The 15,027-nt window shown below is 46.5% G+C and overlaps 1 protein-coding gene across 1 annotated transcript in view; it reads right to left on the bottom strand.

Annotated features, from left to right (window-relative positions):
* The window catches only part of LGR6 (leucine rich repeat containing G protein-coupled receptor 6), a 187,419-nt gene that overhangs the window by 47,042 nt on the left and 125,350 nt on the right, over nt 1-15,027 (bottom strand). The window contains exon 5 of the mRNA XM_054981772.1: nt 11,156-11,371. Coding sequence (XP_054837747.1) covers nt 11,156-11,371 — 216 coding nt within the window. The remainder of the gene's footprint in view (nt 1-11,155; nt 11,372-15,027) is intronic.

Raw genomic sequence — 15,027 nt, 5'->3', positions numbered from 1 at the left:
ACAGCACAAAGCTTTCATTGAGTGACTGAAGGTAAGCAGTATGTATACAATAAAATTAGTATGTTCATTTTAAAACTCAACCTGTTAAACAGAGCTTCTGCCTGAAATGTTGAAGAATTATGCATTATGTTGAAGAGTTATGCATAACATTACTCCTTGACATTCTGTGGTTGGCTCCGCCTCCTGTGGCATCTATTTTGGTTGACTCTGCTTCCTGAGGCAGCCATTTTGGGGTTGCGCCCACCACCCTATGTCAGAATTCCAAAGGCCCCTACAGACTTAAAAAGGATGAGGACCCCTTGCTATATACTGTAGAATAGCAGAATCTCAAACACCAAGTTTAACACTGAAAGGGACATTATGCATGTTAAGTATTCTGCAGTATTGCAAGCACTAAATACATTCTTACTAAATTCACACATAGAAAAAGTACCAAAATTTACTTTATACTGTTTGTGTCAGTGAAAATTAAGTAAATGTAACACAATCACCTAAAATTCTGATTGGGTGTTTTTAATGTTACTCATGTGGACAAATGACATCATACTAAATTTTAGGTAAATGAAGGAAATTGTGAAGGGATGATTGAAGTAGTATAACCAGGGTTTACAGCTATGTTTGAAAACTGGAAAACATTTAGATGGGAAATGTCAGAGCTGTGCCTCCCCACACAAATTTAATCATGGCTTATGTCATGGCAGAAAGATGTAATGGTTGCAGTGTTTCTGGCTTACACTTGGAATGTTGTTTTCTTCTGTTGTGAAGCAGAGCAAGCCATGAACATTCCAGTCCCCAAAAAACATTTATAATCCTACAAGCATCTGAAACGGTGAAACGCTCATGAAGAAGGGAACCCAGTCTTTGCCACCAGCTTCATAAAAGCATAAACAAAGGGAATTTGAGTCACAGTACAAGTTGGAATGGTAAATATTTGAGGACAGAAACTCCTCTTCCCTTCTTCCAGCCTCTCATCCATATTAAACAAATTACTTTAACAAGTAGAATTACAGTTACTCCCCCAGTCCCTGCCAAACTAAGCTCTGCGCACACAGAATCATTACTCCTGGTAAGGTACAAATGGTTTGACAGTACCTGTGCCTGTAAATGGCAATAGCAGAAATTATGAAGACACTCAAAATGAAGACACTATTCCATGAAAACCCTTCGCCTCATCCAAGTTCTGCAGAAATTAATAATCATATTTCCTCCTCTAGTCTATGTTTACAAGCCTGAACCACTCAAAGATATTGACCTGTAAATGTGTACACTCTGTGACATTAAGCTCTGAAAAGAGCTGGAGAAGAGTAAGTCACTTTTATCAGCTAAATAAATGTGTTACTTTGTGCTTTTTCCTAACTCCAGTGAGTGTTACATTTAGTAATTTAATCTGTCCCAGGCAGGGGTCATTTTGTAGAAAAAGAACTGCAGGAACTCATTAGCATAACTCATTAGCATATACCACACCGCCTGACATCACCGGAAGTGTGTTAGAAGGCAACACCCACCCCTCAGGCCCCTTTCCCCAAAATCTCCAGGTATTTCCTGAAAATAAAGCAGAATGAACTCAAAGCAGCTTACCCTCCTTTGGAGAGCCAGCCCCAGCAGCCCTGCTTACACGCACGCACTCACTAGTCATGAATGAAAATAAAGCAGCAGAATGAATTTAAAGCAGCTTACCCTCCTTTGGAGACCCAGGCCCAGTAGCCCGGCTTGCACTCACTCTAGGGTTGCCAGCCTCCAGGTAGTGGCTCGAGATCTTCTGGAATTACAACTGGTCTCCAGGCCACAGAGATCAGTTCACCTGAAGGAAATGGCTATTTTGAGGGGTAGACTCTATGGAATTATGCCATGCCAAGGTCTTTTACCTTCCCAAACCCCACTTCCTCCAGATTTCTCCAGGTTTCATCTCCCAGATCCCCAGGAATTTCCCAACTTGGAGCTGGCAACCCTAACTCACTCACTCACTCACTCACTCACTCACTCACTCACTCACTCTCTCTCTCACTCACGAGTCACGAATGAAAATTTAGCAGCAGAATGAATTAAAGCAGCTTACCCTCCTTTGGAGATCCAGGCCCAGTAGCCCGGCTTGCACTCACTCACTCACTCGTCACAAGTGAAAATAAAGCAGCAGAATGAATTTAAAGCAGCAGCTTACCCTCCTTTGGAGGGGAGGCAGTGGGGAAGAAAAGGAATCACATGGGAGGGGGGCAAAACCCACGTGACCTCTTTTCAGATCTACAGGAACGTGTTCACCCTCCAAATGAGCCAGGTAACATAAGCAGAGGGTAAACTTCCCTGGTGAACATAAGTTCTGTCCTTGTGAGGATCAGCTAGTCCATAGAATATCTTCACCACACATCTGAATGTCCTGGAAATTATAAAGGGAGGGTGTGGTTGGTGAAGTGGGACACCCTGGTTGAGACTGAGGTGCTTGGTAGAAAATTTAAAAACAAACAAGCAAAAAAAAAACAAGTGAAGGGCTTGGACCTAGGGTAGGTTGTGACATTAACTGCTGCACACTCCCGTGTCTGATGGAGAATCCAGGTCTTTTCCTTCTAGAATCATGCTTATCCCACTCGAAGACGGAAATGAGTGAAAGCCCCCCCACCCCCGCACCCTCTCCCCTCAGTTCTTATCCCCTTACATATTTCTCTGCTTAGATAAAGTTCTATATCCACAGAGAATTTCTGTCAAGGTATTTAACTAACATGGACACAGAGAACACAATTTTTTTGTTGAGATCTCTGAACGTTTCACCTTAGAAAACAAAAGAAAGTCTTGGGGGGGAGTTGTCCTGCGCTTGACCTATAAATAGGATACTAAAAAGTCAGTTGTGAATAAGGATGAGCAATTGCAATTCATACTTATTTTTTGTAAATGGTTGCTCTGTTCTTTTTTTGCTTTCAGTTTTGTAGCTTAATTTGTATTGTATACACATGTATAGTTTTACACATAGTGACCAGAGTTGGACTTACCTTGCCTGGCAGAGGGAAGGCAGCACCAGCCTTGCAAGAGCTGGAGCAGCTACAGTGAGCCCCTGGGGAAAGCCCCACCTAAGAACAAATGGGGAAGAGTGGGGTGGGTGCAGCACAAAGAGGAGGCAGTGCTCTGCCGCTGAGCCATACCCACAGGTGGCCCCCTGGATTAGGCCAAAAGCATCCCCACCCCTCTCAGGCAAGCACAGGCCAAATGAGAGTCCTTTTAATGTAACAGAGGAGGGAGAAATGCAGGAAGATAAGTCCTGGGCCAGAAATCCAACCACCTCTATTACTCATACTCAGCAGAACCATGCCCCCTTTCATGAGGCTTTAAATGAGGCCAGGGCCACCCCATCCACTGGAAATCCCTTATAAGGCAGGAAACAGGGTAGCCAGCAGAAATGGACTGGACCTCTACTTCACAATCAGAGGAGAAGAATGGAGCAAGGGAGACAGGGGCTAGGATGAGACAGAACCCCCCTCCTCCCCTGATGACTGAGGCTTTGTCTGTGACATGCCTCTGAAGGGTACTGGAGGGCTCAGCAGTCCCAGGCTGCTGTCCTTCAGGAGCCAATGCCTGATACATAATTTATACAATGTTTCTATACAACAGCAATCATTTAGATGTGAAATAGCCGGGTGATGCTGTTTTACTGGTACATAAATCATTGGAAAATGTGTATATTTTATTGGCAGGAACAGAACATGGCATGAAAATACAGAATTACAGATTCACTTTATACAAGCGAGTAGCAAAATAAAAATTCAAAATTTTGAGGCCAAAATGTCCGGGATAAGAAATTACTCTTTTGGTGACTAAGAAGTTCAGAATTCCCTTTCCAACTCTTTGTCTCAGTTACTGCTTTCTTTTCCCTTTTAAAAGCAGTGTTTAACATAGGCTAGAAAAAAAAGAAAGAAAAAAAGAAAATCATTGCAGGAAGATGCAGAATAAGGAATTGGCAGGAAAATTTTAAAAAGCCTTTCTCCAGATTGTATAAATAAATTTTTCCAAAAAGTCAGAAGTCCAGGAATCTTTGTAAACATTTAGTGATTTTTCTGTTGCTTGCTTTGGGGGCGGGGGGAGGGTAGACTCTAGCTATTTAAATGACCAAACAATGAGGATAAACAAGTTTTCTCCCTTCAACAAGAGATGAATAAAATCTTGCTATGCATCAAGTCACAACTGCCAGACAGAACAGATGACGAAAGGTTGCTTTCTACGATTCCCGTTAACCAAATGTAGGCCTTTCAAGACTCTTGTTTAGAAAGTATTCCATGACCCTTGTTACTAACCTACATGAGAAATGGATGGAAACTGGTGCACAGAATTCCTTAGTGGGGGCATAATTTATTAGCAGAGACTGATGCCTCTAACTTGTTCCAGATTGGAGCTTGTATATTTTGATGTTGGCTCTTTCCGCCATCAGTGGGTGATCAGCCATGTAGTTCCCTGAGGTCCAAGGTGTGTGCAGCAGGAAAGCATATTGCTGCACCTGGGAAGGTCATGTCCTCAGCCATGAAACTGCTGATCAGAGGTATCCAGAAGTATTAATCAGGCTCTAAATGACATCTTCCCCTAGTCCTCCTCCACAGCTGTTCCTTGCCCCACCTCCCCAAAGTGGCTGTTTCAGTAACTCCCATATTAGTACAGTACTTAAGTTTATAACACTGACAAGAGCTCCTTCTGCTTGCATTTTAACTCATTCATTATGTACATGGTTCTGATGCCCATACTTGTTGTCCACATATTTTTCAGAGAATGCATTCTACAGATTAGAATGGCTCCTCTCAGGAGAATCTGTGGAGAAATTTCCAGAAATAATATTTTCCCTGTGAAGGTCAGTTCATATCCTTGTCATGAAGACGCTGGAAACTGCCTTAAAACAACCACTGCAGGGATGGAAGATTATGATGTGGTTTGCTTGAACTGCATGTTGAGTTTCAACTGTAATACTGCAGATACTTTGGAGCTATGCCTAGCACAACTCTCATTGTGATCTGGGCAGAAAAGCATATCCTCTGTGTCTGGTTGGGTGATGCAGAGCAGAATGAAGTTGAACCCTGCAAAGACGGAGGTCCTGTATTTGGGCCGTTGGCTGTCGGATGCAGGGATTCATCTCCCGGCCTTGGGTGGGGGGGGCTCCATTGGTGCCCATTCCATCAGTCAGGAGTCTTGGCGTGATCTTGGATTCCTCCCTATCTATGGAGGCCTAGGTAACGGCTTTTGCCCGGACTGCCTTTTTCCATCTTCGGCAAGCCAGGCAACTTGCCCCCTACTTTTCAACCCGGGACCTAACAACAGTGATCCATGCAACAGTCACCTCCAGGCTGGACTACTATAACTTGCTCTACTCAGAGTTTCCCTTGGGTCTGATCTGCAGATTACAGCTGGTCCAGAATGCTGCTGCACGTGTCCTGATGGGTGTTCCATGTAGGACACATATTACACCAATTTTACAGCAGCTTCACTGGCTCCTTGTGGAATTCCGGATCCAAGGTGTTGGTTTTGACCTTGAAAGCCCTAAACTGACTGGGACCAGCATACTAGAGGGAACGTCTCCCCATATGTGCCCCGGAGAGTGCTTCGTTCAGCGGGCAAGCAGTTATTGGTGATCCCTAGCCCCAGGGAGGCTCGCTTGGCCTTGATCAGGGCTAGGGCCTTTTCAGTCCTGGCCCCAACTCTGTCTGAAGACACCCAGGCCCGCCAAGATCTTGCATCATTTCGGCGGGCCTGCAAGACCGAGATGTTCCACCAGGCATATGGCTGAGGCCAGCACTGGTACATCATTGAGCCTCCCACCAGTCTAATATAAAGCGTGGGGCTGTTTAGTTGTAGTGAATTGCCCCATGTATGTATCTGGTAGCATCTCATCTGTCCATTTTCCTCCCTCTTGATACGCTGGGGGGCAGAAATGTGTAAGCAACCATCTTGATTGATTCTGCAAATGATTGATTCTGAAATTGTATTTTTTGATGTATTTTATGATTGTTGTACCCTGCCCTGAGCCCGCTTGTGGGGAGGGTGGGTTAAATATCAAATAAACTAAATTAAACTAAACTAAAAAAAATTCTAATTACCTTAACCATATGTCTTTGACATACTGTCTTTCTAAAAAATGCTACCCACTCCCTCCCAAAGACAATAAAGGTATGTGATAAATAGATCTAGATGTTACAGACTAAGTAAATTAGAAGCCAGACAGAGGTTATTTCCAACTAGTAACAAAGCCTGTTGTGGGAAAAGAGGGGTTGGACATTGCATCCTGCTCCATGCCTGATCCCAACCAGGTGAAGGCAGAGGACAGGCATTGCCACCTTCTCTGCTCCTGATCCTGGCTGGGTGAAGGCAGGGAGCAGGAATTGCCACCTGCTCCACACCTGATCCTGGCCAGGTGAAGGGGCACGGGCATTGTCACCTGCTCCGCACCTGATCCCAGCTGGGTGAATGGGGGGTGGGGATTGCCTCCTGCTCTGCGCCTCAGTCCATCTGGGTGAAGGAGGGTGGGCACTGCTGCCTGCTCTGTGTCTAATTCTGGTTGGGTGAAGTGGGGGTGGGCATTGCTGCCTGCTCTGTGCCTGATTCCAGAAGGTTGAAGGGGGAGAGGGGAATTGCCACTTGCTCTGCTCCTGATCCCAGCTGGGTGAAGGTGGCGGGTGGGCATTGCCACCTGCTCCACTTCTGATCCCAGCTAGGTGAAGTCTGGGAGTGGGCATTGCCACCCGCTCCACTCCTGATCATAGCTGGGTAAAAGCAGTGAGCAGTCATTGCCTCCTTCTCCGCACCTGATTCTGGCTGGGTGAAGTCTGGGGGTGGGCATTGCTGCCTGTTCCATGCCTGATCCTGGCTGGGTGAAGGGGGGTGGGCATCACCACCTGCTCTGTGCCTGATCCCAGCTGGGTGAAGTCTGGGGTGGGCATTGCCACTTGTTCCGCTCCTGATCATAGCTGTGTGAAGGTGGTGGGCGGGCATCGCCTCCTGTTCCACGCCTGATCCTGGCTGGGTAAAGGAGGGCAAGGCATCACCACCTGCTCTGCGCCTGATCCCAGCTGGGTGAAAACGGGGGGGGGGGGGGCAGCATTGCAGGTAAAGAGGGGCAGGCATTGCCACCTGCTCCATACCTGATCCTGACTCAGTGAAGGGGGGGAGTATTTCCACCTGCTCCGCACCTGATTTCAGCAAGTTGAAGCGGGGGCAGGAATTGCCACTTGTCCTGCTCCTAAAGCCTGTTGGGTGAAGAGGGGAGTGGGCATTGCTGCCTGCTCCACGCCTGCTTCTGGCAGGTTGAAGGGGGGTGGGCATTGCCACCTGCTCCACTCCTGATCCCAGCTGGGTGAAAGAATGGGGTGGACATTGCCACCTGCTCTGCTCCTGAGTCAAGCTGCGTGAAGGCAGGGGGCAGGCATTGCTACCTGCTCCACGCCTGATCCCAGCCTGGGCTTCCCACCACAGTATGCTGTCTAGGGGGATGGGCTGCCTCACCTGGTCTTCCCTCCAAGGCAGCACCCCCTGGTGGTCACCAGGGAAGGAAATGAGTCTAAGCCTTTTATATAGTAGGATACCCTCCCTATGGTGTGCATAACTACTACAGCAATCCTTAGGGCTGCCATCTCTGGGTTAGGAAATTCCTGAAGATTTGGGAATGGAGCCTGGGGAGTGTGAAGTTGGAAGAGGGGAGGGACCTCAGTAGGATATAGAGTCCACCATCCAAAGAAGCTATTTTCTCCAGGAGAAGTGACCTCTGTAATGTGGAGATCAGTTAAAATTCCAAGAGATCTCTAGGCTCCATCTAGAGGTTGACAAACTTATCCTTAGCCTAGTTCACAGGTCACAGGCTGAACCTAAGAAGTTATCAAATATTTTTTTCATTTGTGAAAAAGTACTGGCAATGACCCTAGAGAAATTTCCTTGGAAAAGGAATGTAAGTACACACAAATTTTTGTGGGGACTATGTATGCATGTTCACACACATGAGTGTGCACAAACGCACACAATTTCTGCAAACCATATTCATCCAGGACTTATGCTGGCCTCCAACTCTGCACAGTCACATACAGCATTTTCAATTGAACCTAGAAGTGAATTGGTAGCCAGTTTTAACTCTTTAGTACAAATAAAATATGTGCTGGGTAACTTATTACACAGAAATCTTGCTGCTCCATTTTGAACTTGCTGAAGCTTCTGAATTGTCTTAAAAGTCATCTGGAGTGTGTCATCTAGAATTTCACTGTAAATCCCCTTCCTCAAGGAATAGCTAGTGAATCAACCAAATTTGGTCTAAGAACCATGGCACAGAGGAGATTGTAGCTTCTAGATGTAAACACAGAACAAACAGCATCCCAAAACAAAACCTGTTATTTCAAACAGGCTGGCTGCTCAATCTCTGATTTGATATAGAACAGACCAATAGCAACTCTGTCTTGTCTTGACTGAGCTTCCTTTATTGGCTCTCATCCAGCCCATTACTGCTTCTAGGCACCTGTTTAGAACATCCACTGTCTCCCCTGATGATGCTGAAAAGGAGAAATATAGTTGTGTGTCAACCACATACTGTACTGATGACACTTCTCTAAATTGCCAGATAACTTCTCACAGCAACTTAATGTAAATGTTGAATAGTATGCAGGTCAGAAAAAAGCCCTGGGGAGCCCCAAAGCATAAGTGTCTCCTAAGTAATTGCCCTCAGCTCTGTCCTCTAGTGATATCCCGCAGGACAGAACAGAACCAGTGAAGTACATTGATACCCATTTCTGCCAGCCTCTCCATAATGTACCATGATCAGTGCTTCTGAAAGGTCTGGGAGAATCAGCAGGAGTTCATTCCTCCGGTTCCTCTTCCAACAAAGGTTGTCCATTAGGGTGATTAAGGCACTTCCTGTTTCATCTTATACCAAGTGGCAAAAATCAGAGGATACATACATTCAGAGACTGGAGCCATGAATAGACATGAAAGATCTTACACACCTGAAAAATGCCCCAGGTTTGCAGAAAAATCTGAAATCTTAAAAAATTACATGGGAGGAGTTTAAAAAAAACCCTCAAAATAAAAGGACCACCTGTAACTTTAACCAGATATCCTCAGTAGCTGTTGCTAGGCAACCATTAACAGTTCAGCCAGTATTTCTCCACACTTGATTTCTGTCAATAAAAGGCGGGTGCCGAGTATAGCCTTTCCAGTGAGAACTAACTCAGGCCAGGCCCAGAAGCAACAACTGGGTGACTTCATACCATGTGACTTGATTGACTCCCCAAGGTTGACTGCTTGCTACTGTTGCTGTGTTGTTTTGCTACTGTTCAACAGCAGCTCCTCCTGACAAAAGCCAGTGTGTAGCGTACTGGTTAGAGAAGTGCTAGAGTTCATAACACTACTCTGCCATGAAAGCTCACTGGATGGCTTTAAACCAGCCACAGTCACAGCTGCTCTATAGGCTGCTTTGGGACTCCATTGTGTAGAAAGGCAGCATATAAAGGAAGTAAATAAATAATAAATATAGATGAAGATGGAGGGCAGATAAAAGGAAAATTTTAAGTGGGTTTGGAGGACAGAAGGACGTAGGGAAAGGTGAGCGTATAGAGGCTGCCGAGAAGAGGGAAAGGGGAAATAGTATCAGGAAGGAGATACCTGGAAAAGTGAAGTACACTCCACAATTCCTTGCAAGTTTCCCCATCACACAAGTGGTCTGGCTCAGCCAACACCACACAACTGGGCCACCACACAACTGGGGTCTGCCAGGGGGGTGAAAATAGGGGGCAGACAGAGGTGGGTGGGAAGGAAGGAAAAAAGGGGAGAGGCTATGGGGGGCAGGGGAGAGAAGAGGACACGGTCGAGTAGGAGAAAATGAGATGACCCCACAAGTCCTTGCAGATCCCCCACTTGTTCTATTCTCTAACCAATGAGCTTTCAGTGGTCTCTCATGGAATGACTAGCAGCAATGCCCGTTGTGTGAAAAAATACAACAGGCTTTAGAAACTGATTCAGTGCCCCCCCTCCTGGTGGCAAACAGGCTTCACAGCGACCTGGAGGCCAGAGCAGGAGGGCACTGAGGGGAGGTGTGGAGAGGAGTGCTTAGGCCATCGATTCAGCAGGCTCCCTCCCAGTAGCAAGTGGGTGCTTCACCCACTTTTATATAGTGGGTGGCCTTGTGGCCAGAGTCATTGGCAATGCACCTGCGTGCAGATAAAAAGTGAGTTGTTGCCATTATGGCTTGCCTTTTATGTAGTAGGATGCTATTTTAGCATTTATAAAGGTCCTTGGACATGCTTTCATCCCCGTATTTGTGGAATTTAGTACTAAGCATTACTCTCAAAACATTCCATTGTATGTTTCCCATTATATCAACACAAACCTCTACTTGTCAATTAATGTAGAATTTTTTTAGGAAATGCTCCTTTCCCCATTCAATTCTTTTAAAGTGTAGTATTATTAGCACCACACATGTGCTAACCTTTTGCTTAACTTTAGTTTACTTCTGATGATTTTAATAGCCTGGCCCCAAAGCATGTATATTTGCAGGCTGGAAGACGCTGCTTCAATTTTTTCTCATAATGAAGCTTTTTAACTATGGCAGTAGTTCTAGGCCAGTAAGAGAACTTAGTAATTACATGGAAACTTACCGTTCAACACCAAACAATAAACTGCTAACTAATGTACAGACATACGATTCTATTTTAGAAGATGAATAACACAACAAACCACTGGCTCATGCAACAGATGACATTTACAAACTAGGCCATTACAAAGGTACCAGTTAGCCATATAATTGCCAACTAGAGAATGTTTATTCTTTCTTACTTGCCTGTGAAATAAATGTGTCCCATCTGGATGGTTACTGGAAGCAATACAGTGTACTTAATTCATTCAACATAATGTAGAATAGTGTTTATGTTTACACTGCCCAATTTTAAAAGACACTAGAAGGGCTACAAGTATTGGGGGAGAGGAATATCACAAAGGTTTTTGGATTTTCAGACAATACACCATATTCTTAAAACCACACCTCTTTGTGAGTGTAACTGGCTACTATTTGGACAGAGATTTTATGAGACACTGCCCAGAGAGAAGCATTGACCCCTTAATTCTCTAGTTAGTACATTGTGTTACAAGAAAAGACTTCCTCGTTTTAATTGTTTTTTTTAAAAAAGAAAGCTTCAGTTTAAATATAAAGGAAAGAACTTACAGCACTACAAGGCTGGTAAGATTCTGGAAGGCATAGTCAGGAATGTGCCAGATTTGGTTGAGAGCCAAAGTCATGGCCTGTAGTGCTGGTAGATTGTTGAGTGCTTTGACAGGGATCTCTGTCAGGGCATTATCATCCAACCAAAGGTGACGTAGGGAGGGCATCCCCTCAAAGCTTTTCTCTGGGACCACGGAAATCAAGTTGGCATCCAGGCGTCTGCAGGAGAGAAAGAGAGAGCCCATCAGACCCAAGCTCAGCATTGCTTTGTATACAAATCATTCAGCACTCAACCTTCAGCTTCTACAGAACAAAGATACACTGGGCTGGATGCACAAGAACGAAGGGAATCAAAAATTTGCCCAGCCATGTTGTCTTCCCAGCCCCCTCTCCAAACTAAGTGGTTCATTTTTTAGCATGGTAGAAAAATGTCATTGGGGTACATTTTGCAGAAAATTTATAAAATATTATAATAAAAGTAAGGACTGTTCATTGGAAGTGTTTAGTTCCTTAAGCACAGAAGAGCCCAAAGAGAAAGATGGACTTGTGAGAAAACAATGTTTGATTTCCATATCTGCTTCAGATTGCCTAACAGTGCCATCCTAAGCAGAGTAACACCTACTGACTTCAATGAACTTAGAAGGTTTTAACTCTGCTAAGGACTGCACTGCAAGCTTGGGAGGAGGTGCTATTTAGCTAGTACTGCATAATGAAATGTTTTGAATTCTTTACCTACACTGAAAATTCTTATGGGTAGAGACTATTTTTTTCTAAGGTGAATGTTACAACTCCTTGAATAATATACAAAAGATACATAGGCATAAGTGATTACAAAACTTCTACTAGTTTGGGGTGGTGGTAATGGTACTGTAGTGTTCTAATATAATGTCTTTTGGCCACAGCTATCCCTCTAGGATTCTCAGTTTTTGAGTCAAAGCTCAGTTAACAGGGAATAATTGCACTGGGACCATGATTTGAGTCCAGTGGCACCTTAGAGATCAACAAGATTTTCTGGGTATAAGCTTTCGAGAGTCACAGCTAGACATGGGCACGAACGGGAAAAACAAACAAACACGATGTTCGTTGTTCGTTGCCATGGACAAACACAAACAGATGTACAGTAACGAACATGTCCCATTAATGAACATGTTCCTTGTTCATTGTTTGTGGGGGCCAGAACGGCCCCCTTCAGACTTAGAGAGCCCATTTTCACAGGGAGTGTTCAGCAGGCTCTCCTCCAGCCATCAACCAACTTTGGTCAAGATTGCAATACGGATGTTGGAGTTATACATTCCCAAATCCAATGCCCCAGGAAACTCCCATTCGATACAATTGGAGCCACCAGTTGACTCCAGAGGCTACTTTCCGCCAAGGCATTAATGTGGGTAATGTCGGCGGCCACCAGGCCTGGTGGGCTCGGGGAGGTGGTGGCGGGTCATCTCCCCTTTAGGGTGCGGGGGAGTTGGCCGCTCACCGGCAGCACCCCCCATGTGCCCGCCCACCAGGCCTCCCAGAGGCTACTTTCCACCAAGGTATTAAGGTGGGTAATGTCGGCAGCCGCCAGGCCTGGCGGGCTCAGGGAGGTGGTGGCAGGCTGCCTCCCCTCTAGGGGCCACTTGCGGGCAGCACCCCCTATGTGCCCACCCACCAGGCCTGCCAGAGCCTACTTTCCGCCAAGGCATTAATGTGGGTTATTTCAATGGCTGCCAGGCCTGGCGGGCTCAGTGAGGCGGTGGAGGGCCACTTCCCCTCTAGGGGGTGGAGGGTTTGGCTGTTCACCAGTGGCACCCTCCATGTGCCTGCCCACCAGGCCTCCCAGAGGCTACTTTCCACCAAGGCATTAAGGTGGGTTATGTCAGCAGCCGCCAGGCCTGGAGGGCCCGAAGAGGTGGTAGCGAGCCGCCTCACCTCTAGGGGGTGGGGGGGGTTGGCCGCTTGCCGGCAGCACCTCCCATGTGCCCATCCACCAGGCCTCAGAGAGGCTACTTTCCGGACACCAGGGAGATAGGTGATGTCAGCGGCCTGGCAGGCTCGGGGAAGTGGTGGCATGCCGCCTCCCCTCTAGGGGGTGGGGGGTTTGGCCGCTCACCAGTGGCACCCCCCACATGCCCGCTCACCAGGCCTCCTAGAGGCTACTTTTTTCACGGCCAGAAGGTGGGTCATGTTGGCGGCTGCCACATAACCAAATGACCCAGCAACATTCTGCAAAGAAAACCCTCCAGCAAGACATGATGGCGTACACACACCCTGGTGGGTCAGAGACATCAACATACGTCCATCAGATGAGGACATCATGGCATTGTGGCCAATGCTGTTGTCCACACCTCGCGTGGTGCAGAGGCTGTTGCCGCCCAAACACACCAGTTGGATACGGAGCATTGGACGGTTAGGTACATGGGATAGATAGGTTTCTCGATAGACAGGTGCATAGTTGTATGGGATAGGTGTATAGGATAGAGGGATGCATGGATACATTGAATACCTGTATTGGACTGACAGGAGAGACAGATGCCATGTACAGGGATACTGGGGAGACAGGTGGATTGCATAAATATCTGGGTTATCCTGTCATTAGAAAGTTGGAAGGGTAGGGGGCACTGTGCGGTACAACTTTATCTGCAACAGCTTTTGAGCTGCCCCTCGGTCCAAAAAGCAGTGGCTGCAGACATGACCCACCCTTCTGCCTTCATGGAAAGGGCGAGGATGCAATGGGCAGGACAAGTTGTGGGGAAGGGTCATTTTGGCACCATCCAGAGAGGGAGAGGTTGAAAGAGGGACCGGGAACTTGTCAGGGAGATGAAGACAAAGGGTTACCAGCTGCATTGCAGAGCAGGACCGGGAAGACCCCTTCATTTGCAAGCCATGAGCCGAGAAACCCACTGAGTCGTGGGACAGTGGCAGCAGCTGACATGACCCACCTTCCTGCCTCCGCAGAAAGGACAAGATGGGCAGGACAGGAGAGGTTGGGAGGCATCTGAGCAGTTCCGGAGAGGGAGAGGTTGAAAGAGGGACCAGGAACTTATCAGAGAGAGGAGGACAAAGGGTTTCTGGACGCATTGAGGAGCAGGGCTGGGAAGACCCCTTCATTTGTGAGCCATGAGCTGAGAAAAAACAGGTTTTACTTACCATAACTGTTGTTCATCTAGGTCTTCCGTGCACACATGGGAACTGCGCACGCGCAGGCCTGCCGATACCGGAAATTTTCAAAGCTCAATAACACTAGGGGGCGCTCTCGCCTCTCTACGCGCATGCGTAGCCGTTTTCCCCGCTGAAACGGCTCTCAAGAGGCAGAGCGTCCCCCACATACCCTCAGTCCTTCTTTCGTCGCCGTACTACAAGTAAAAACCCAATAGCAACAGCGGGGAAGGAGGGAGGGCATGTGTGCCTGCACGGAAGACCTAGATGAACAACAGTTATGGTAAGTAAAACCTGATTTTCATCTACGGTCTTCCTGTGCAGTCCCACATGGGAAGATTACAAAGCTTAAAACATGGGAGGAGGTAAAGAAAAATTCATTTATTAATAGACAAAAACACAACCCCCCACAAGAGAAGCAACCATACACACTAAAAAGTATGTAACTACATACAGGCATCAGTACAACCACCTGAAGACCATAGTCTTTTCTTTTCTTTTTTCTTTTTTTTTTACAGAAACATAGATTGGAGGACTGCAGTCCCCACTGCCGTTTCTCTCCTGTCCAAAATATCCAGGGCATAATGCTGTACAAAGGTATCTGCAGAGGCCCACGTTGCCACCCTACAGATGTCATGGAGGGGAACACCCCTCAACAGGGCTGCAGATGATGCCTGGGCCCTGGTCGAGTGAGCATGTACCTCTAAGGGACAAGGCAACTTGGCTGTTTTGTAACATGT

This window comes from Eublepharis macularius, chromosome 5 (assembly GCF_028583425.1).
Source record: "Eublepharis macularius isolate TG4126 chromosome 5, MPM_Emac_v1.0, whole genome shotgun sequence".
NCBI lineage: Eukaryota > Metazoa > Chordata > Lepidosauria > Squamata > Eublepharidae > Eublepharis > Eublepharis macularius.
The sequence above is the reverse complement of the archived record's forward strand: the minus strand, read 5'-3'. Positions and strand labels throughout refer to the sequence as shown.